The 25286-nt window shown below is 42.0% G+C and overlaps 1 protein-coding gene across 3 annotated transcripts in view; it reads left to right on the plus strand.

Moving 5' to 3' along the window:
- Nucleotides 1–2278: 2278 nt before the first annotated feature.
- Nucleotides 2279–25286, plus strand: part of NETO1 (neuropilin and tolloid like 1) — a 103839-nt gene continuing 80831 nt past the window's right edge. The window contains exons 1-4 of one of the 3 annotated variants that reach the window (XM_079982951.1): nt 2279–5730; nt 13053–13106; nt 16224–16361; nt 24988–25236. In XM_079982951.1, coding sequence (XP_079839077.1) covers nt 5703–5730; nt 13053–13106; nt 16224–16361; nt 24988–25236 — 469 coding nt within the window. In that variant the 5' untranslated portion in view covers nt 2279–5702. The remainder of the gene's footprint in view (nt 5731–13052; nt 13107–16223; nt 16362–24987; nt 25237–25286) is intronic. The other 2 variants (XR_013840468.1, XM_079982950.1) reach the window with 2 other exon arrangements.

Genomic DNA, 25286 nt, shown 5'->3' on the forward strand with positions numbered 1-25286 from the left:
ACGTACTCCTCATCATTCCGCTGTGCTTGGGACACTGCAATTTCAACACAAATTGGGTCCACCTGGAGCAATCCAGGGCTGTCAAAAGCAGGAGCAGTGGAAAGAAAAGGAAGTGAGCAGATAGTCCACATGCATCTCCTCCTCCTCTCTGACCACACTGCGAAGTCCCCAAATTAGTTTGGGCCCTGGATCATCAGAGTCACTCCAAAGCCCAGAACTGGACTCCAAATTAGATTGGGTGTATGTGCGAAGCCCTAGTTCAGCACTTTCTCCTCACTGTGGCCAACTATTGAACGCTCACAAGCAGGACATGAGTGCACTCATGATCCCTAGCCACTGGTGTTGCATATTTCCTCTGATATTGGTTGCAGTAGATAGCCATCATGACTAGTAGCTATTGGTAATATTATCCTCCAAGAATCGAACAAATCCCTTTTGAAAGCATACCAAGTTGTGGTATTCTATATTTTAAATATGCACTTTGTAAAGAACTATATCCTTTTGATGTCCTAATTCTCCCACGATTGAGTTTCATTGGCTAGCCCAGGTTCTAATATTATGATAGAAGAAAAGCTTTATTCACTTTCTCCAAACTCTACATATTCACCTTTTCCCTAAACAAAATGGCCTGAATATTGTAACCTTTTCTCATAGCTCCAGCCTCCTGATGATTTTGACTGCCCTTTTCATATTTTTTCTAGCTCCAGGTAGACTGCTATTCTAGCAGACACTTCTTGTTAAGTTTATATTTTCTCTACAGGAAATTGTCTTCTCTCTGTTCTCCACAGTAACCACAGTAACATTCTTTAGGGTGACTGTAGGTGAAATTGAGAACAGGAAACAGCACTAATATCAGTATGGTTCTTACCTGAGTTATCCAAGAATCTTAATCCGTTGACAGAAAGTTACGGTGCTAAGAAGAATATTGGGTGATGTAACAGTGTGGAAGTTGACTATAATACACTTGGTCTTGTGTAATTATAATCACCCTGTAATTGGATCTAAATGTGAAAGAAGTTTCTCAGTTATCAATTAGGTCTTCGATTTATGGCATGCTGGCATCTCCATATGTAGCTGAACTTAATGGGCAGAATCAAACCATATTTAAATACTTTTGACCATTTACTGAACTGGATTGGGCTAGTATGTTTGCGACCTGAAATGCTCACATCCATTTCAGCAAGTTGGAAACACACCTTACAGATTAATAAAGAAATCAACTGAGCATGTGAACACAATTTCCCTTTTACAGATGGGAAACTTGTGGGAATGTTTAGGGAGGCAGGAGAGGATATATTGTTTATTAATATCCTTCCTAACTTGCGCTAGCAAGTTCTATAACTTAGCAGAGTTTTAAAATTCCCCTTTTAAACACACAGTGGGTAGCTGGTTGCAAGCTTTTTTAAGCTTCTCAATATAAATTCCTGGTAAGAACCCTTATTTCCCTCTTAAAAGAATCATCATGCCACAATCTTCTTTAAAGTGTATAAAAGAAGTTTACTCACAGCATCATCAGTTCACAGTTGGATCCCTGAAGACAGACTTAGTGACAGATATACATGTGAGTCTATCCCATATGGAGATAGTCTCTTTGTTGGCTGAAAGCCAACAAGGCATCTCTAGCTAAAAAGAGCCACTCCAACGAAGTGAGGAAGTCAAAAAGAGAGGGAGGATGCTGCATGCCTTGTGCTTTTGTTACCTGCGCAGGTAAGGTCATGCCCACGTCTAGTCACATGCAAGAGGAAGTATGTCCCAGTCCAGGAGGAAACAGGAAGTTCTGACTGGCTGGACCAAACATCCCCTTTCATGTCCACGCTAGGAAAACAAGGAATGTTGTATTCGACTGCTACCTATGTATCACATCCCACAAAACTGAGGTCGCGTGAAAGAAAATGACTTGTTTCAAGGCCACTTGAGCAGGGATTTGAAACCTTGCCTTCCAGGCCTAATGCTACAGCTCCTGGACCACACAGTAGCCCTCTATTACTTTTTTGGTGCACCAGATGGCACGCCATACACAACCAGCCACCCCAGATAACACTGCACTGTGCATCTACACATCCCTCCCCTTTCTCAATGTACAGCATCCATCTGGCAAGAGGAGGCTGTGTGGATTTCTTGCTGTTAGAAAAGGCAACGCAGCACATTTCCCTTCAGAACAGCCTATTCAGCTGTTTTCCTTTCTACTTTTTTTTAAAAAAGAAAAAACTGTAATCTTTTGTAAGCAAACTATAACTTGAAACTTAGCCATAGGTTGTCTGCATTGCCCTGCAGAAGGTGTTGTCAATCTCTCTCCCGCCCCGCTCCACAGCGTTTGCTACAACCTGAGCCTTCTGGCTCCTCTGCTTGATCCGTGTTGTTGCTTGTGTCTTTTGCGGGGGCTGCTGAAGCGGGTGGGAAGGAGAGAGAGACGCTGCACAACTGTGGGGGGAGATAGTTGATCTTCCGGAATGAACTGTCACTCAGGCATACCCTAAATTTGGGGGTGGGGGGGCGAAAGATTAAGGCAGCACTTTTACTCCTGGTTTAATTGATAGCTATAAGATTAATACGGCAAACCACAGGAGGCAAGCTGAACGCGATCAAAAAAGAAAAGAAAGTATCGTGGAAGGAGACATTTGCTGCAGAGCCGGCTTGAGACCTCTACTTCGGGAAGGAAAAGGAAGGAAAAATGATACCATCTGCCAAGATGACTTCACAGTCCTCATGTACCAGGAACTTTATTGCTGACAGCGTGGATCCTTAAATCTCTGCGGCTTGTAAGTGTATGGCTCATGGTTACATATGGGATGAGTCCACCTGGTACTTGGAACGTGTATGGGGGAAAACCAAAAGCAAGCCGGATCTCAATGTACTCTGGAGTGAGCACCATTATTTTTTTTAACACTTCTCGACTTCTTTATGTATATACAACTGTCTAACGGAAGTGACATCCGATTTTGGCTGCTACCTTTGAGTGGAAGTAAGCCCCATAATTGAACCCAGTGGAACTTATTTCCGAGTGCACCTGCACGGTGCAATCCTAGCATGCATATAAATTAACAGGGGCTTCTGAATATAGTCTATAAGATCAGGAACGTTTAGAGTGGATGGGGCCGCTGTCCCTTCTTCTTTCAAGGCTACTGGTTATTATGGATCGGGCTTTGGAGTCTGACTTTTGAGTCAAAGCATGCATGAGATGTGACTGTCCAAATCGACGTCTTTTCAGTGGCGCAAGGGACAAGGGAAAGGATCTCTATATTTTGCAGCCGACTGTCTCTTTCTCCCAGCTGAGAACCCCCTTTCTGTTCTCGAGGGACCACACACCACTCCTTGGGCTTCTTGGAGTAGAATACAACCGTTCTTTTTGCTCAGAAAAGTCGCTTGCAAGAAATCCATGTTGTTTTGGGAAACTGACACCAGTTGGGAACCAGTTTAAATTAAAAAGAAAAAGAAAAAGCAGTCATCTGAACCTGGGTCTTTCTTGGCATCAAGTCCTCTTCCAAAGCAAGCTGCCCGATTTCGGCTGAGATCCCCCTACTTGGGCGCAAGCGCCCGTAGAAATCCGCAGCGCTTACTACTTCAGCAGGAAGATTTAGGTTGCAGGAGCCGCGGAGCCCTTTGCAACCAGAAGTGCAGTCGGAAGCATTTACGGGAGGGGAAAGAGGGCTTGGAAAGGCCCCCTGGTTTGTTTGCCTCAAGTCCATCCCCCCCCCCGCGCGCCCAAACAGGGCTTGCTTTGCAGGTTGTCTCCCGCGCTTAGGACCCCCATCCTCTCTTAGTGGCATCTAGAACAGAAGAGAGACTCTTCCCCTTCTCTGCATCAGCTTTGGAAGCAGCAGGTGTTGGAGGAGGAGGAGCTGCAGCAGCCGGAGGAGGAGGAGGAGGTCGAAAGGGGGTGCATGGTTCCCCCTCCCTTCTGCTCCTTAACTATCAAACGATTTTATTTTCAGTCACCTCTCTCTTCTCCCGCCTCCCTCTTCTTCCTGGGTGGATGCCTTTGCCAGTGGGAGAGGGAGATCGAGAAGGAAGCAGCGGCGGCAGCGGCGTCTGCCGGCTGGGAAATCCTTGTGTGTGAAAGAAGCTGGTACTGCGGACTTTGCCCTTGGCAGCAGCTGTGGGAGCCGCTGGCAGGAGCCAGAAAGAAGGAAGTTGGGCCCTGCCGGGGGGGAGGGCATCTCTGTCCCCTTCCAGCTCCCGCACTAGGTCTCTAGATGCCCCCTTCCCCCCGCCGCCTCCTTTCTCACCCTTGACCAGCATCTCCTCCTGCTACTGCTGCCGGAGCGCGCTCGCCGTCTTTGGGATGGTGCTGCCTTGATGGGGAAGAGGTGGCGGCGGAGGGGAAAGGCGCCTACCTAAGCGGGTAGGAGAGAGGACCCCTCCCCCCCTTCCTCGCCTATCTCTGGAGTGAGGGGAAGAGGCAAGCGCGCGATCAGCCGCCAGAGGATCCACAGCGAAACTTTTATTGCAGCTTCCACCCACCCACACATCCCCCAGCCATCCTCACCCCCGGACAGCATCCTGCGCGCTTGCAAATGGAGGGACTGCGGCTCGCAGGAAGACTCCTGGTCTAAATTGGCAAAGGGGGAAGCAGCAGCAGAAGGTGGTGGTGGTGAAGAGCAAGGTACAAGTTAAAGGGCGACCAGAGAGGAGGCGCCCCCTCTTCTTTTTCTTTTTAATCTTTTCTTTTTAATCTCCGCGACTCTCCTGGCTTCTCTTCTCCACTCGCCACTTAGGAGGATCTCTAGGGGAAAAACACACACACCCAGATTATTGTCCTGGACTGTTGAAGAGGACGCCCCCCTCCCCCGGCCGACTTTCCTTTCCTTCCTTCTCTCTTCCTGCCCTGCTGCTGCTGCTGAGCGATGGGCTTCTTCCAACCCTCCGCTCCGGCTTGATCCTGCGTCGCAAGGGAGGCAAAATGGACTTGGCCGGTTTGGAAAGACTTCGGCTGTAACTGAATGGCGCGCAGAGATCCTTAAGCCCCTCCTTGGGTGACTCTTTCTTCCTCCACCCCCCTCCACCCTCTACCCCCTTTTGCTGCCTTCCCCTCAACTCTAGCCTCTCCCCTCTTTGGGTGTCTCTCCCACCGCCTTGCCCGTCCGAGAAGCGAGATCGAGGAACTGATGACGGACCCATCGCTCACCCCTCCTTCGATGCATCAAAAGAACCTCCAGGGCCGGGAAAGGTTGGCCTCGAAATTCTCCAGGAAATACTTGGGGCTGCTTTTGGTGTTGTATGAAACTGGTGATTAAAGGGGGGGAGCCTGGAAAGGAGGAGAGGAGACGAACCCTCCCCCCCCCCAAGCCTTCACTTTCTCGAGCCTAGTGGCTCCTGCCGGTGGTGGACTGCGATCTCTGGAAGTGGAGCTTGTGCGTCGAGGGCTCTTGCTCTCCCTTCCCCGCCTTGCCCTTCTCGGCCAGTTATGCAGACTCCCTGTGGTGGTTGCTGCTGCTCCTGCTGCTGCTGCTGCTAGGATCCGATGCTGGCCGCTCCGGAGCCAGGGGATGGAGATGGGGGGCTGATCATCGCCAGACGACGGTGAGAGGGGAAAGGAGAGAAAGAGCTGGAGAGACGGGGGCGCTGATCCACTTGGGTTCAGCGCGAAGCGCGCGTGGGCTTCAGGCTGCTGCTCGGGTCTCCCTCCTCTTCGCACCGCAGGAAGCCCTCTCGTCTCTAAATGGAATTAGTGGAGATCGAAGCCCCTTGTGTAAGGAACAGACATGATCCATGGGCGCAGCTTGTTTCACAGTAAGTAGATCTCCTCCGGATCCCTCAGGGCCAACAGTGCCCTGCGCTGCCCGCTGCCCACATTGGCCTCCGCCGCCACCTTCTTGGGCAGAGAGCATTGTGTGTGACCCAACTAGTAGAGGAATCAGGTGCGGAAAGCTTAATGGCGTAGGTGTAAATACTCCCCTCCTTTTCCTCCTCCGCTCCCCCCCCCCCGCATTAAAAAAAATATAAATAAATTTTAAAAATGTAGCTGCTGAAGATTTGTTTGTTTTGACTAGGATGGAGTTCAGGAGGTTCCAATCCTAGAGCTTGTAGCTTTCAAAGTCATGCGTAAAAGAAAGAGGTGAGGGGGGAGAGAGAGAAAGAAGGATGCCCTGCAAAACTCTCTTTACCTGCCCCCACCCCTCCTTGAGCTATTGAGGTTTCAGGCCGCGGTAAGCTCCCTTACGGTAGAAGTCAGCAGCACTGGAATCGATGGGACTTAACCACGTAATTGTGTAGGGGCAGAGATTAGACGTTTACCAGTCTGGCTGCAGTCCTAAATCATTAACTTGGAAATAAGTCTCATTGAAATCAGTGGAGCTTACTTCCATGTAAATGGGTCCAGAGCCCTCTACATTTTCTAACTCTTCAGCCCCATTTCAGGTTTGATGCTGCGATTTTGACCAAACCAAAATGACACATCCATCTTCTGTGCCAGTTCTAGGACATCAGCATTAATCCGAAGTATAAACTCATTGATTACTGTAATTACTAGGGATTAGTGCCAGTACTGAATTCGGACAGTAGTTGTTGTAGTCATCATCATCACGGAAGGATGAAATCCAAGTATTTGGAATCAAGTTGGTGATAGTTGATTCACCCAGTTTTGGAGCAGCAATCTTTCTTGGACTTATTTCACTAACTGGATTTTTAATTTTTTTAAAAAAGTTGTTATTGTGTGTGCATTGTGTTAAGCACATTGCAGTTAAGCAAAAGTTACAGTAATGGAAGGGAGATGATTGGTTCCACACACATACACACAATTCATTAATAGTGGACAGTTTTGGCTTTTTTAAAAAGAGAGAATAGTACAAAAGTGGAGGGCATGCACGTATTGACATACAGAGGGCACGCAGTTGAGACCAACTACTAGGATTTAAGCCAATTTAATCTTATGTGAGTGTGCCCACAAACATTGTGTAAAATGCCTCTGATACCTGTTTTCTTTGTGAAGTATCAAAATAGTTTGGAATATTAGTAATGGCCAGGGAACTTTCCTTTGTCTTCTGTTTATTTGCCCTGTTCGTGTCTTAAATTGACTTAAGTTGTATCTAAATAATGAGCAGGAAGGCACTTGGAGTCTACACAAACTGCACACACAAAATCTAAGCTTCCTGAGCAGTGTGGAATGTGGGGAAATGGTGACAAGGATGACCCAATGAGAACAACTCTTGTTTTACTTCTTTTAACGCTCAATGAATGGGACTTCTGTGTCAAGATAGCAGACTGTCCCTTTCCCCATTTGCTGCACAGCTTGCCTTTTTGATGGAGGCCATAGAAAAAGTAATCAACAGAAGGGAAGATAGATTTTGTCTTAGTACATTTCTAATCATGTGAATGGAATTAATTTAAAAAATCAGTTAGGTATAACCACAGCCAAGTTGTTAGCATTTAGTTGCCTAGTAGCTAATAGGAATGCATAACATCTACAGTACTTTTTAATGTGCAAATGGGTTTGTGCTATCTAGCTCCATTTGATTAGAATCAAAGAAAATTCTGCCATTAAATTTAATAGGATGTGAGTGTTCCTTTTATTGTGCCTGCAACAGTAAATCACCATTATGCCCATTTTTCAGATGTAGGTGGAAATAACTGTATGATAGCCTTCAGTTTTATATTTTTCAGGAGTTGATTTCCAGAACTAACTGAGGTTGTGATTCCATGCAGACTTAATGACCAAGTTCATGAGTTTTTGGATCAGGGTGCAAGGCCACAACATCTGATGTAGTTAAACTCAGGACTCAGTCATTGGTATTTTATGTGGAAGTCTATTAAAATGATTGGTGACTAACTGCAATTAGAATTGGGGTATCCATCCCAATTCATGTTAATGAGTGGTGTTAAGCATGCATGAGAGGGCACAGGACATAATGCATTTGTATTATATGGCATTGCACGCACTCTCTCTGTTAACATTGACTTTAAAGCCACCAATTCACAATGCATTCTTCAAAATATCTTCTTCCAAGAACAGCACTGTTGCTTACTTTTCTGGAATTTTTGAAACATCACTGGCTGTACATGACCAAAAAGTGTTGCTTAGGGAAATGAAAATGTTTTGCACACTGCTAAGAATTATGCCTTCATTTTCCTATATTATTAGAAATCATGTAAAACTTTTTGAGTAACTTGGCATATGCATTCCATTCTGACCTCTTTGGAGTTATGTCAGGCATGCTGGAACAAATGTTTTCAACTACAGTATTAGAACAATGCAACTGGAATATAGTCCCTATTTTACCCCTCCCCTTGTTCTGTGGCCTCCAGCAGGTCACATAAGTTTTATGAGTCCCGGTCTCTGCATTTCTAAAATGCCATGAAGCAATTCCTTTGCCACAGAATTTCTAAAAAGTGTTTTGGGGCTCCAAGGCAGCAAAAGATATGTGCTTGAAATTACACATCGGCTAGATGAAGAGTTTTGCCCATGTCTTACAGAGTTATGAATTGGCCTTGCTGCTAGGTTATCCTAGAGTGCTAACTAACCTTTGTGGCATGGAATCCAGCTATGCCACCTGAAGGCAGTGCTTCTCTTTCAAGGATGTCACACATTATATCAAAAGGCAAACTATCTATCTATATAGCTACTAAATGAACACAGACTTCGCCATCTAGCAGGACCACTGCAATTCGGAGTGACGTCATGGGCACTTATTGGCTACATAGTCCCCTGACATCCTTCTCACCTCTGCAGACATTTAGGATGCAGTTTCAAGGCATAGTCTGAAGTTGGTTGGACGAGGTATGTGAAACTGCCAAGTTGTTAATGTTTATTAATTACATTTTTTTATCCTGCCCTGCCTCCAAGGAACTCAGGTCCAAGATCAAGTGAGCTTTGTGAATGAACAGAGGCCTGAGTTCAGGTCTCCTTCTTGTAGCCAGTGCACTGACTGTTTCTTCAGTGTGACATCTCCAAATGTTGTCTTGAAACTATGTATAAGGTTTCAACTCCTGTGTGAGACTTTTCCAGGCTGAGCATTCCTCTGCCAAACACTATTCATCTAAGTGTTTTTTGGGGGAGGGGAGCGGGGGGGCAGGGATGGACATATTCATCTGTGTATGTGTGTGAGAGACAGACAGACAGACAGAGAATATATATAAGCTCTCTTGTTTCTGCTGAATCGTTATGAAAATCACAGTACTGCTTTTAAATTGGAACCCGTAGGACAACCCCACACTGCGTAAAATGAGGTGTGGCTACATTTTGAACTGCTAACATAGCTGATGCCCCAATATTATTCAGAAAGGGCCTCCAACCCTGCAGAGAGGGGTTTTTTATGGGGGGTGGATTGCAGGTGGCTGCAGGGGAGAAGAGGCAATGAAAAACTTTCTTTCTGTGATGTTCAGTAAGTTAATTTATCTTAAGATTGAAGCCATCATTTTTAGTGGCATCCATGTGACAAATGTGAAATATAGTTTCTCTGGTCTAAGATATGTGTATCTTAAGATAAAGGTTTTGGGCTCTAGAAGTGTATGGGCACACATGCATCTTGACTGGAAGAGTGCAGAGATGGAAGAAAGGATGGGAAGGTGCTCCATCAAGACTCAGCACATCAAGACTCTAGAAACTAGCGTGTCTGTATGAGCAGGGCAGGTACAATTAATATTTTATCTGATTTATTTAAACCCAAGTTTGATTCTTCCTAAAGCATGTCTAGCAATGCTTCTTGGTACCCACCAAGGATGAATGAGTGCTCAGGTTAATGTGCATCTTCAGTAGTTTCTTCTCATTTTATCCAAATGTCCACTAGCTTGGAGGCAGTAGAACTGATATGGCCTGACTGATGGAGGCTTTGTTAAATTTGCTCATTGGATGACCTTGAAGAAACAAGTACATCTCCTAGTCTTTGTTCATCAAATATAACAACAATTAACTACGCCATCACATGATTACCACCTTGGTTGTAATAGGGGTTGTGGAGAACTAAATGTGATAAATGCACCGTAGAGTAACCAATTTTTCAAGCCCTCAAATTGCAGCTGCACTGATTCACAAATATGTGAAGCCTTATCTAGAAAAGACATACTGTGTAGTGCCTTCAATAAGCACAGAATCAATTTCTTATTTCTTTGCACATAAAATACACATGAGTAAATGGGTAACTTCATTGTGTTCATGTTTCAAATGGTAACAGCTCTGAAGGCTTACTGAGCCTCATGCATTGCAGCAATCCATCTCTGAAGGAAAAGTATGTTGACAATCATGCAAGATTTATATAAGAAACAAAAACTTCCAAGTAGCATTTGCAAATTGCTCATGCAAATGATATTCAGTAAACTGAATGTATTCTTAAGTATGGAGTAACAGCAGCAGATGCTGCGGCTTACAGAAATGGTGGTTATGCTCTTCCTTCTTATTAAGTCCTCATTATCTCAAAGTATTTTCTCTGCTGAGTCAGCTTCTGATCCCAAAGTGCTCTGCCAGTACAAACCCCACTAAACAGGATTTCTGCTGGAGGCATGCTTTGAGGACTGGCTGGAAACCAGCTTGGCCTTATTCACACATCTAAGCTCACAATACCGCAAGTTAAGCAGGCTTCTACAGTGGCGTAGTGTGGGGGGTACAGGGGGGGCCGGCCGCACCGGGCGCAACATCTAGGGGTTAGGGTTAGGGGGCGCAAATCCACGGGTTAGGGGGCGCAAATCCACGGGTTAGGGGGCACAAATCCACGGGTTAGGGGGCGCAAATTACTTGCCTTGCCCCGGGTGCTGACAACCCACGCTACGCCACTGGTCTTCTAACAATATTTAATTAACAGAAAACAACTGAATTCCTGTGGTCCATGTTTTAGTCTAGTCAGTTATATTACTGGCACACTCCACAAATGATCTCTCGCTTATTAGCCGAGGTACAAGGCAAGCTACCAAAATAGTTCCAACAGCACTTACAAAACACCAGACGCAACACAACAAACTTTTTGAGAACTGAGCAGTAGTAGAGTTAGCTACTGAACCTGGTGGAGCATGCTGTGGCCAAGGAGGTCATGTAGGTGGGGCCAATATGGTCACATGAGTGAGACAAAGGAGGTCACATGGGCAGAGACAAGTTGTTCTGGTTTTCTTCCCATCCTCCTACCTTGCAAAGGTGTAGACACAAAAGGATTGCAGTTGTGTAAGTCCTTAATACCTAACTAAACTGAAAAGTGTTTAACACTGGTTTTAGAAGGGGTTCCTGCTGTCACAATTTCTACTGTGGGTTAATGTCACAATAACCACACACTACTCAGAAGTCAGCAGCACTAAATTCTATAGGGATGGCTACCAGATAGGACTGAATCCTCAGGTTAGTCTTAAAGGTGCCACATAGGACTGTTAACAAGGTCCTTTCTAAATTTTCAGCATTATGGAAAAAGGTTCCCCCTTACTCCATTTTTTTCACTTCTTTGCCTTCTTTCCAGATTATGGAGGGCTTTTAAATGGACTAAGGGTGCAGGAGACCAGGGTTAAAGTCATTCCTCATCAATGAAGCTCCCTGGGTGAACTTTGGCTATTCACTGTCAGCCTATGTCTCAGGTTTGTGAGGATAGAATATGTAAGAGGAGAATAATGAATTGGTTCAACCCAGAAAAGTTGGTCATGGGCAGGTTGCAGCATGAACAAGTCAATTCTATGGGTTTTGGTGGCTGCCTTAGGGTGCAATCCTAACCATATTTACTCTGAAATAAGTCCTTTTACATTCAATGGAGTTTACTCCAAGGTAAACAGAGTTGATTTATTGACTGTGTTTACATCACCTCCCCAAACAGGAGTTCTCTGGATTTCTCACAAGCAAAACACAACAGCTAAAAATGTGCATTAAAATCAAAACATCATTAATGTGCAATTTAAAACATTGTTAAAAGTAGACGTCAGGTTAATACTTTCCCAATAATATACATGTCAACATACAGATGCTATACATAACACAGGACAACATGAAAAGAGTCTGAAATGCACTTTTTAGCTTTAACTGAATTTTGAGTCGGGATGGGAGTGAAAAGGCTGTGGGGGGGGGGGGAAAGACTGAAAGAAAGGAGTGGGCTGGGAGGGACAGGGCCTGAGCACTCATAGGAAAAAAGGCAGGAATGCAATCCACCATCCTACCCAAGCCATTTCTTTGGGACAGAATTGCTTGTTACAGGGGTGTCACCATCTAGTAGTGACTACCGTATATTTTGCTCTATAAGACTCACTTTTTTCCTCCTAAAAAGTAAGGGGAAATGTGTGTGTGTCTTATGGAGCAAATGCAGGCTGCGCAGCTATCCCAGAAGCCAGAAAAGCAAGACGGATTGCTGCTTTCACTGCACAGCGATCCCTCTTGCTGTTCTGGCTTCTGAGATTCAGAATATTTTTTTTCTTGTTTTCCTCCTCCAGTCTTGTGGTCTGGTGTGTCTTATAGAGTAAAAAATACGGTATTTTGATTGTCTAAGCAGAGATGGGCAGAAGCATTTAAGAAGCCCCTCAGTCAGTGGAAATGTATTAATAATGACTGTGGGTGACAAGAGAAAGGCTGGACTATGGCTCTGGAGATTTTGGGGGGCTCTTGGAAGGGTTATGCACCACTTTGCCCAACAGAGGAGCCTCCCCTGTGGACAGACCAATTACAAAAACAGACCAAGAATAGACCATGTTGACAAAACCATAATATTTAACAAAATTATACTGAAAGACAGAGGTCACTGGAGAATTTACTGTAGTATACCAGTTCACATGTTTGTGAACCAAACAGATGCTAATAACTTGGGTTAATGTCACAATAAGATAATTCAGTCAATTATTGTGTCTTTGTAGCAAGTGGAATGTCAGATCTAAGTAACACCAATAGTAATGGTTTCTAGTGTGCATACAACTATGAGGAACTTCTATCTAAATTAATACCCAGTTCAATCAAAGAGCATTAAATTGTGTTCCTGTCACCAATGTGCCTTTTGATCTTCAACGCTGTTCATATCCAAAAATCAGATCACATAGCCAAGCACAACTACAAGACAGATATACAGAAATTGCTCTTTCTTTGTTTATTATTTGTAAAACGCTGTAGCTCTTTTGATTGCTGTTACAAATCTATTATTATAACTAATATATTTCTTTATTTTTTTCAGTTGTAGCAAGTTTTATCATCCTACATTGGGCTGGGGCAACAAAAAAAGGAGCAGGTAAGTTTTTTATGGAGAATATTTCCATTATCTAGAGTATTTTAAATTATTCAAGCCTTTAAGGCATAAACTGGGTTTATGTTTATGTTTTTATTCAGCTTAGTGATTGTCTTTTAATATTTGCATCCTTGACAACTAAAAATGATTATGGAACTTCAAAACAAAAACAAAAAAACTTAGGCCTACTTAAGGCTTAAATAATAATTAAAAACGTAGTAAACAAGATTCCTTATTTACAGATAGTATGGATAGTGGCCATACTGATCAGATTATTTAATGCTGGTCTGAAGTAAGGAAAGTCCAGGACACAGGAAGAAACAAGAGCACCTTTTAAGAAAGGAAAAGAAAAGGAAATGATTAGCTGATAGCCATAAAATACCTGGACAAAGTAAATCTGTGGTGGCTACATTTATAAAATCAGTGAATCACAGATCTGAAAAATGCAGAAAGCAACGCAGCCCTGTCCCCAAGTACAAGGTACAACTTATGATGTCACTAAAATTCATGTTTCCTGGCTTGTAACCTGGAAGGCTTGTATTGTCCACCTCAAATATAAAGTGAGTATTACATCCTTGAGAGTTCTTGTCTGACTTGGAAATACAAATTCAGCATCTCCACCAGAACAGAGAGTGTTCTTTAAATTTAAATCTATTCATAGTCAAGTATAATAAAAAAATAACAGTCCATTGTAGTCCAATCTTATATCAATCTAATATAGTGTATTCAACACTGTTTGCCAATTTAGAATTTTCAAGTGATAGTAGGGAATGCGGGAGATTTTTCTGAGAGCTCTCTAAAAATACTTGTAATTAGTGATCTATTCTTAAATTATTACTGTTGTTATTTGTTTCATTTCTATAGTGCTTTATACTTTTAAGAAGAAGAAGAAAAATCTCAAAGCAGTTTACAACACATTAAAACATCAAATAAAACAATCCAGAACAAAACATTACTGAAGAAAGTTAAATATAAAGTATACATTCAAAGCAACATAATCAACAGGAAACTAAAATGTTATCTTAAAAATTTCAAACTAAAACACTACCCTTTCACCTCCACTCTCCCATTTTATTCATTTGTATCCCACTTCCCTTGAAAAAACAATGGTGGTATGTGCGGGTCTCCCTTTCCCCATTTTATCCTCACAATGCTTCTGTGAGGTAGGATAGGCTGAGAGGCAGTGATTGGCCCATTGTCACCCAAATGAGTTTCTTGTCTGAGTGGGAATCTGAATCCTAGTTTCTCAGGCCCTAGTCTAACGGTTGTACGATATAGAAATGTTCCTGTCTAGCAGGATTTCTACCCAATGTGAGCAGTTGCTGGGATGCGCAAAGCCCCAAGTCTAACCAAAATTATTTTACTTACTTCTGCATCTACTTATTGCAGCATTCCAACATAACTCTTTCACAAGTACCATTGCACACAAACATATCGTGCTACCATCATCCTGTGCCTTTTAGATGGGATAGTCCATGTTGTCCTGAAGGGATAAACTGAGTTACGCAGAGAGAGAGTGAAGTACACAGCGATAACAGCAAGAACCTTTATCGAACTAACAGAATGAACCACAGGGGCAAAGCAACTGCTTGTATACATTTCTAAAGGCCTGGGCCACTCACACTCACAACGTGATTGGCTGTCTAAACTCCCAAGCTGCGAATCATGACTCGCAGTTTAAGGACCAATGCAGAGGCCCAAATCCTGAAATGTTCTGTGATTGCATATCATGTATTGAATCAGAACACAGGGGCTCAGAATCCTTAGTCCAGGCTAAGGCTCAGGCAAACACAGTCCTCTGAATACAGAACAGAGAGGAAAAAGCAACTCAGGACAGATTAATAGAAATCCAAGATTTCCTTCATAAATGTAGCCATCTGCCTATGCAGCTTGAAAGTCAGTAAGTCTCACAGTCCCTCCCAATCCAGCCCAAGAAATTGGAGCACAATTACTTTTGCACAATTACTGTACTTTTAAAAAAATGTTTTTGACTTCTTTTTTAAAACACAATGATTTTAATTTTTAATTTTATATTTTTGTAAACTTAGAGGCTTGTTGTTGTTGTTTTTTTACAATCAAACAGTAATTACATTTTGTTAAATACAAAGAAAAATGAATGAATAGTTGAAATACTCTGTTATTCCAGTATCCATTGCTGTCTATGGAAAAGTCTCCCAGTCTATCTAATGAGTTCATTTTCACCATTATAGGCAGCAACTCTGGAGCATGGCTCCTATGCAAAGGATGTATTTTGTGAGATGGAATATAGGAAAGGGAGTAAGAATCTCCATGCAATTCTTTTCCTCTTCTTTAAATGTATTGTTATGATTTTTTTTTGGGGGGGGCGCATTATGCTTAGACCCTTTTAACCCCTGGATCCAATAGGTATTAAAATATAAGCCAGGCTAGCTTCCTGATGAGGTGTTTGGTCTGGTTGATGGGCCATTAAGAGGAACAGAGGAAAGGTCTTGTGTGCCAGATGAAAAATGAATGGGTAGGGGGCCCACTCTCAACTCACGAATAGTTAGAAAGACAAAGCTAGAGATGAAGGCAGAGAGTTTGGAGTGATGTGGGCTAGAAGCAAAGCAGCAAGCTGAATAAAGAGTCAGAGAATTGTTTGAATCCAAGGCTGTGGCTGCGGGAGAAACAAGACCCTTTTGGGGTGTTAATGCTGTGAAGCTCTCCATCATAGGTTCAGATTGTATATATGTATATAAACCATATATTATAAAGACACCACAGTCTCCACTGTGACTCATTCTGAAGGAAACACAAATTCTGGGTAAGCACCTGGAACCCCTGGAATCTTGCACTGCTCGGAGATTGGGGCGGCACGCAACAATATTGTGCCCATTGTAACCTTCACCAGAGCCTTGGGTTCTAGAATGCTTCCTCTCCCACCTGCTTGTGTAATTCTTATGAAGGGAGATCCTATGGCACATATATTTGACAGCTGAGTTCTAAGCATATTCATCTGTGGCTGTAGCGGAAAACTGCCATAGACTAAAAAATGAGCAAGATGGTAATAGGACCCATGGTATTTATTTATATATATATATATATAAAACCAGAAGGTGTAAGCTACATCTGCTATCATTATTGTAATCTTTTCCCCACCAGAAAAGCAAACCACGTCAGAAGGACAAAAGACAGTACAGTGTGGAACGTGGACAAAATACCCAGAAGGAGGCATCTTCACTTCTCCAAATTACCCCAACAAATATCCTCCTGAGAGAGAGTGTGTCTACATTATAGAAGGTGATTACCCAAGTCCTTCATTCTTAAATTACCCTTTTTCATAATTAATGTATTTTCTTCTGTAATATTTACCTTTGGATAATGACAGTTTGGTCAAATGTGGCTGCAACCCTATACATACCCAGGAGCAGGTCCCATTGAATGCAATTGGGCTTACTTCTGAGTACACACACAGATAGTACAGTGAGTACACGCACGCTTCTGAGATACACACAGGCCTGTGTTGCCAAAAAAGCAGTGCTTTGGTGGTATTTATTTTTAATTAAAGACTTAATAAAGCAGGAGGGGGTTTGTTGGTAGAGGAAAATAGCCATCTTCTTGGACCTCGGTCATTACTATGCTTTCACAGCCAATTAGAAAAGAAAAGAAAATCTATATTATGGCATCTGTTGGCTTTGTCTCAGCTTCGTCTTTCTTTCTCTGCCTGAAGATAGAAAGAGAGCACTGGAAACTGCCATATTCAAACAATTTACACAGTCAAGGGCACATAGTACCATGCAATGGCAGCTTCCAATCTGTTACTCACTCTCTTTTGGCCAACAGAGAGTACTGCTAAAATAAAAAGATTAAACACTGAGAGTAACAGCTGCTATACTTCATTGCCAGTAGGTGATACATGGCATGGCAATATACTTACTAGTCTTTCCCATCTCTCTTGTTGCCTTATTGACAGATTAAAAAAAATGAGTCTAAAATGCTAGTTTATCAATATAAATTGCTTTTTAAAAAGAAAAGAAAGAGTATCACTGTTTGTAAGAAGAGTATCTCTTATTTCCTGGGGCCAATCTGGAAATGACTGATTATAGTGATCTACAAATAGATGAACAGAACTAGGTGTATTGGGAAAACAGAAGTATTAACAAATGTTAGAATGAATTCTGAGAACATGGATCTTTCCTGATGCCTATTGTCCAAGTCCCCACATTGTTCAAAAATTTTCAAAATCCTGTAGACAAAATGAAACAACTGCTAATTCAGTTTTCCTATGTTATAATTCTTTCTTTAAGGTAAGCCACCATTTATGGCCTTCATAAGATGGTTTCCAAAAAAGAAGCCATACAATTAAAAATCAAACAACATAAATAAGTCAACCATCATTAAATTAATGACATGTATTTAAACTTAAATCTAAGAAAATGTATCATGAATAGCTCAATAATAAACTGTCTGCATGAGATATGATGTAAGATTTGTATGCTTTACACGTCATCAGGAAAGCTGAGGCAATATGTAAGTTGTAATATCTTTCTATATAATAAACATGAGTGACTGCCAGGGTTTTAAGTTTCAGAATATAAGAAACTAATCAGTAGTCCCTCAGGCTGAGACTGTTTTAAAAGAAGAATCTGAAAGCCTTCAGCTTGCTTCAGTGGAGATGAAGATCATATGATTACCTAGATATTTATGCCTGGAGGAAGTAAAGTTTTATAAACAGAAAAAAAAGAATACCAAGTAGTGATTAATCTATGTTTCTTCTGTAATGGGAGTCTTGGGTATAGGGAAATACTTAGATCAAGGGTGAGATATTGTATACAGTGCAATAATTGCAGTGCTGCATAAGACCAGTGGTCCATCTGGCACCCAATTTTGTTTAACCACAGTGGCCTGAAAGAGATTTCAGGTCACATGAAGGGACTAACAGTTCTATCTAAGATTTGGTGTTAATCTGTAGTTAGAGGTAGGCTGTTGTTCTAAACATAAGAGGTTGCAGTTTTAGCTTCTGTGGCCAAAAGGCACTGACAGACTTGTCCACCATGACATTCCAAAATTCCATTTTGGCATGCACAGCATCTCCAGTCACCCTTGAGCTGTGATTGGGAGACATCAGTTTCCATATTTAAAGTCCAAGTACCATGATATGACGAGTACCTTATTTTACCCTTTGACTTTGCCAAGCCCAATAATCAAGGACCGTTTTTTTCATTCTGAAAGTTACCATTCACACACTTTAGAACTTGAACCTGTAATAGACAGACTAGAGAGCACGAACAATTTAGAAACCATATCTCATACCCCTGCTTCAACTCTAGTAATTATCATCATTATTATCATTATTTACCCCTTCCTTTGGTTAAATAGTGCACTTGACATTTTACTTCTTTTAATGCAGATTTTTGAGTACACCATGTTTTGAAAATTCCTCAGATGACTAGGGTAAATTAGGATATATAATTTCATATTCATCTTATATAAAGCCCAATGGACAGCATTGCATTGATCTTATTAGACGAAGGTCTGGTGGCATGTGTGTGTGTGTGTGTGTGTGTGTTTAGAAATATTCCTGAAAGAAAAACTGTGCAATACACAAAACTGCAAGATGGTAATTGAATGGAAGTTATCATTTCCCATAAATAGTGTGGTATTAAGGCCAATACTGAATGCTGAATGTGGCTGGGGTTTTATGTTGCAATAACAGTGAATGTGTCTTCTGTGAAATACATAATATGCCTAGACTCAGGGCAATTTTACACAGTGCTTGGCAGCATATACAGGTTTGCCACCAAGTGTACCAACAGGGAGCTGCAGCCACATGTGTCTGTGTGATACAGGCCTTTGATGCTTCTAGACAGAAAGCATCTTAGTTATACTAGGAAAAATATGTAACATGTGTAGTGGACATTTTTCCTACAAAAAAAGGGAAAGAAATGTAGGGTTGTATCATTCAGAATGTTTTATGTATGCTTGGTCATTCTTTTCCACTTAAATTCTTGCTTGTTATCATAAACAGAGAATGCTTTAAAACAGCAGTAGCAGTCACAAATTAAACCTTCCACTCTGCACATTTCTATAATGTGGATGAACTTGATGTATTGGGCTTGATGTACTATAAGCCATGCAAAATTTGCAGCAGCATTCCATTGAAGACCATCTCCATTTTTGTAAAGCTAATAACATTTTTCTTCTTCCTTTGTAACACTATCTGTGTTGAAGAGCAATGATATTTTGCTGTTCCAAAGCACATCTATATAATTATCTGCTTGAGTAATAATATTCACTAATTCCATTCACATTCCTTGTATTCATAATGCATTCTTCAAAGCCAGCAGAGAATATCCGTTTGAAAGAAAAATGACCCTAGCTTCCTCTGTTCAATTGCTGAGCAACTGGAGATATCAAGGATTATTCCAATCCATTAGTAGGGAACCAGCTCACATTTATGAAGGGGAGATTTTTAGATCAATCTCTCCTTTCCAGACATTCTGTTAAACTGAAACAGATTTTTTGCTTAGCTTCAGCTGTCAGCTACATGAAATTACAGGCTGGTAAGAATTAAAGCCTTAATTGTATGGGGCTATTTCACTGCAACTGTTCCTCTGCTTCTAGTTAGAACCCAAAGCCTTTTTAAGCAGATGTAAAACCTCAAGATGGCACTTGTATAAGATAATTAGATGAAAAAGATGACAAGACATGCAAGCATTAAGCAGTCTTTCCCATGTTATTAGGAGTCTTTGAAGAAAGGTAATTAGAACCTAAATTAAAAAGATTGCTAAGAGTTCAAGTAGTAAAAGCTCATCACAGAATGGCTGCACTATATAGCCTTTAAATTTTGTAGCAACATTTCCTTGCATCTTAGGCTTTTACTTTTGGTACAGAACTCAGCCCCCTGACCCCTAAAAAAAATAATGGAACTTAAATAGACTTTCTCAGCCACAGCAAACTATATCAGCCAATAATATGTCTGTTTGAGGCCATGCAGCTCTTACTTTCTTCCTTTTCTCTCACCAAAGTTATGGAGAAACAACAATAAGATACAATGCAAGTAAGGTGCAATTACAATTGGTTCTTTTGTAACCTCTGTGGTTGTTAGCACATGAACAGCTCAATATCATCCTGGACTTCAAGTGTTGTATTACAAGCAGAGACATCCACTGCAGTAGCAACTGCAGGGTCCTATGAGAGACAAGCTAGGGAAAGTTGGACAGCTCTTTCAACTACTGCTTAAATAAAGAAAAGAAAACTGCTTGCTTAAGCTTTCAGCTAGAGCAGCCAACTTGTGATTTTAAAAGTGCCTGGTCTCTGAGTGCAGCCATGGCCAGAGTTAGAAAGTGCTTGATCTGTGACAGATCAGGCAGCAGAGTCTGGTGGGTTTTGTAAGGCCAGGAGAGAAGCATCAGAAGTCCAAGACTAAGTGCCACCCCCACTTATAAAAGCTACGGATAGTTAAAGGCCAAAAGCCTGGTTACAGAGGAAAGTTTTTGCCCCTAAAGATGTAGAGTGATGGCACTGGTGAGCCCCTTTGGGAAAAGCATTCTGCAAAGGGAGTCACAACAGAAAACGGCTACTCTTGTGTTGCCACTGTCCAGAATTCTCATGGAAGGGGGCATATGAAGAACAGCCTCAGATGATGAGTGCAGGGTCAAAGTTGGTTCATATGTTGGTAGTCCTCTCACAGCTGAGGGTGTATACACTGTGGTATTTTCTGTTTTATTAAATAAGCTGCCACTGTAAACTTGAAGTTAATGTTTTAGACATCTTGAGTAGCCATCCACTGAGTTGTGTTGTGTTGTCAAGGCGAAATGCAATCTTTCATGCTGTACCTGCTCACTTTAAATGGAGTAAAAAATAAAGACAGTCATACCTCGGGATAAATACGCTTCAGGTTCAGCACTTTTGGGTTTTGCTCTGCGGCGACCCAGAAGTAATGGAGCGTATTACTTCCGGGTTTCGCTGCTTGCGCATGCGCAGGTGGTCAAAATGACATCATGTGTAGAAGCGGCGAAACGCAACCTGTGCATGCACAGTCGCACCGTCATGTCTTACGTTCCATTCAGGATGCAAACGGGGCTCTGGAACGGATCCCGTTCGCATCCCGAGGTACCACTGTAAATTGTTTGTGTATTGTGTGCCCAGGGTCTCCAATTCAGTGAAGGTGAAGTGCTAGAATTCTAATGCTGTTGCCATCAATGCAACATAATTCTAGTCCATTGCACTGATGGCAACAGGATTAGAATCAACTGTGATTTTTGTGTTTGTGTCTACTGTAGAATACCACACATGTATTTTGCACTCCAAGATCTTTAAAAAGTGACCACTTTTTGGCATATGACAACTTACAGATCATTTGTGCAAAATCCATGCTGTGTTAGAATTTTCCTGATGGGACCTCAAATAAGTCTGCCTCCGAGCCTGAACTAAAAACAAGAAAACCTGAAGTATTGTCTTGTGGATTCACCTGCATGCACACCAGAAGATTGAAATAGAAGTAAAAATGAAGACCAGGAAACAAACAGTCAAAAATCATCTGAAAAGAAAAGGATACTTAGCTCAATCACATTTTGTTGAAAAAGAGACTTTGGCTGGATTTTCTGGCAAGATAACTTTTATTTTAGATTTAGGCGATGAAGAGATAAAGTTTTCTAAAACAGGGAATCTAATTCTGTTTCTTGTTTTTAATTTGTCATGTGACCCCATTCTCTGGCAAAGGGCATAGGAAGCTCTTAAATAATCCTTTGAGCCATCACATAGTGCTTCTCCGGAGCTCAATCTATTTTGTTAATCCAAAGCATGGCTATGAGGTGAATGGCTGTATAGTTTAAACATTCCTACAGGGTAAACCATAAAACGCAGGGGTTAAAATCTGTAATATATTAATTTTTTAATAATATTAATCTATTTTTTTTAAAAGCCTCGTGGGCTGGAGTCCAACTCACACTAACTTTGGATTCACTTAACAGGGCTTACTTCTGAGAGGACATGTGTAGGGTTCTGGTGTTAATGTAGTTGTTACAGATAGAAGAAGATGAAACCTGAACAGCTCTAGGAGTTAAAGTGAAACATTTACATAATGTGTATAATTAATTAGCGCTTCAGTATCTTAATTCATTTTGCTATTGTCAGTACCATTTACCACGAAGGAGTTGGTGGTATGCCCCCTGATCAGGAAGACCTCCCTGGATCCATAAGTGTTAAACATCTATTGCCCAGTGGACAAGGTAGCAGTCCAGCTTCAGACAAGTTTAGCTTCAATCATGGCACTAAAACTGCCTTGGAGATTTGGGAGGGGGGAGTGTGACGCTACTCATTCTCCTCATTGATTTTTGATACTGTTGACCATGGTATCCTTTTGGAGCATCTCAGGGGGTTGTAGGTCAGTGGTTCCCCTCCTACCTCCAGGGCTGTTTCCATAAAGTAGCTATAGAATGCTAGTGTTCAGTGCCATTGGAGTTGTCCTGTGGTGTCCCCCATGCTATTTAACATCTATAGGAAACCTCTGGGAGCTGTCACTATGAGATTAAGAGTGAAGTGTCATCAATATGCAGATGATCCCCAGCTCTGTCTCTCTGCTTCAAATGAATCAGGAGAACCAGCTGAGGTGTTGGACCAGCACTTGGAAGCAGGGATGGGTTGGATGTAGACCAATAAACTGAATCCTGAAAAGACATAGGTGTTATGTGTCCCAAATTCTCATGTCTAGGAAGCAGAGCAAGGGCCTGCCTGGGATGGGATTGCATTCACCTGGAAGGGGCAGATTCACAGTTTTGGAGGGTTCTTGGATTCAACAGTCACTGGAGACTCAGGTAGCCTCAGTGGCTAGGAATGAATTTTTTTCAGCTCCAGAAGGTTGGTCAGCAGTGGCCCCTGCTGGACAGAGATGACCTGGGCAATGTATTCCATGCTCTGGCAACTTTCAAATTGGATTAGTCACAGGGGTCAGCAAACTTTTTCAGCAGGGGCCTGGTCCGCTATCCCTCAGACCTTGTGGGGGGCCAGACTATATTTTGAAGGGGAAAAAAATGAATGAATTCCTATGCCCCACAAATAACCCAGAGATGCATTTTAAATATAAGGACACATTCTACACATGTAAAAACACACTGATTCCTGAACCATCCATGGGCCAGATTTAGAAGGCGATTGGGTCAGATCCGGCCCCTGGGCCTTAGTTTGCCTACCCATGGATTAGTGTAATACATACTACACAGGGCTGCCCTTAGAGATGACTTAGGACCTTCTATTGGTCCAAACCTCAGCAGCCAGATTGGTGTCTGGGGTTCCCTTCAGATTTCATATAACCCCTGTTTTAAAACAGCTGCACTGGGTGCCAGTTGATTTCTGGGCCCAATTCATGTGCTCACATTAAAGCCCTAAATGATTCAGGCTGCAAATACCTGAAATATACCCTGAGAAGACATCCTTGGAGCTTTTTCTTTTTGTATTACATCTGTCTTTAACTTTCTGGAGTGAAATTCCAATTCTTCATTATTTAGGAAGTCAAAATAGATGCTGAAAATTATAATTGATTTAGAAATTTCTGCACCAATGCAGTGCTGTGCTTTGGTGACCATGTACATAGGGCAAGATACAGCTAAATTATTGCATGTGTGGAATGAGATCTGCTTGTGCAATGGGACTTTCCCTCCTTCTCCTTCCCCTGTGCCCTCTAAACCCAGAACAGGTTTAGGGTATGTGTAGAAGGAGCTAGTATTCCTGTTGAACAAGTAGACCTTGTTCCCTGCATGCATGTCCCACAACAGAGACAGGTACAACTTGCCACTTTCTGAGGCAGTTACTACTAGATTTGGGCAGGCAGGTGGGTGGCAGATTACAAAACAGATTTGGAAATTGCTTTGTTTGTACATGTCTGTTTTATGGTAGCATTTTCTTTCATTCATAAGTATCAGCATGTCTGTTGCTAAATAGAATGAAGGACTAGGCCTTCATATATGAGCATTGCCCTTGTTCTTTATTAGGAGCACTACTATAGAGGCAGATGGGACTCAGCCTGAGATGGTAGCCCATCTAGAAGAAAGAAAACTCTGGTCCTAAACCTCCACTGCCTTGCAGGATATCTTTGAGAGAAGAAAGTCTAGGGAGTAAACCCTACACAAATCCAGAATGGAGTCCCTAAGACAGTTGGATGGTGCCTTGTACATCTCCTTTTCACAACTTCTGCAGCCAAGCTGGTGCCAATTGTATTATTCTGCTTTCCTTTGGACCACATAAGCAAGGCCAAGAGGTGGGCCTCATCATTTGGGGAGCTCAGGACCTACATACACACTGTCCAGGCTTGAGTCCTGGGGGTGTCACTTCAGTGCTGTAAATGCAGCAGTTTGACATCATCCCCGGAGGCATACTCCATTGTCTCTTGAGACAGGTGGATGCCAACAACTGTAGAATCATTGCCCAGGGTTATGCTTAGAGTTCCATTCACCTTTACCAGGAATTCCGAGGACCACTTCCTATAGCAGGTGCCTCTCCTCTGCTTTGTCAAAGCTCGCTAGAAAAGTTGCTCTGCTGTTATGAGAAGAGCTCAAGCAAGCACAGGGTCATGAACAGAAAGCTTTGGGTACACAAAGATTTAGGTTCTTAGTTTCCTGATGGTTGTATTATAAGATGCTAAGTGTTGTCCCAGAACATAAAATCCAGTAGGGTTTAAAAAAACAAAACAAACAAAAACAAAATAGAGTTTCATAGGAAAATCAACAGATCCTGCAAATTAATAATGTGAAATGCATTTTGTCTACTCCAAACATTGTAGCTTCTGAACATAAACTAAGTTACTTTTCCTTAAAAACCAAACAAACCCTAAGAATATATTGTGTCAGGTAGTTGATAGACAGATACTGCACTTGAAAACAAACATAGACAATAAAACTAATGGTTTTGTTTTAATTTTAAATTTCAGCTGCCCCAAGACAGTGTATTGAGTTACACTTTGATGAAAAATATTCCATAGAGCCTTCGTGGGAGTGTAAATTTGATCATATTGAAGTGCGGGATGGACCTTTTGGATTTTCCCCAATAATTGGTCGTTTCTGTGGACAACAAAACCCACCCAAAATAAAATCCAGTGGTAGATTCCTGTGGATTAAATTTTTTGCTGATGGTGAACTTGAATCTTTGGGATTTTCTGCACGATACAATTTTACACCTGGTGAGTATAACCTCTAATTATTTTAGAGGAAATATTTTGGTATTAATACT

Source organism: Podarcis cretensis (assembly GCF_951804945.1).
Source record: "Podarcis cretensis genome assembly, chromosome: 7".
NCBI classification, from domain to species: Eukaryota; Metazoa; Chordata; class Lepidosauria; order Squamata; family Lacertidae; genus Podarcis; species Podarcis cretensis.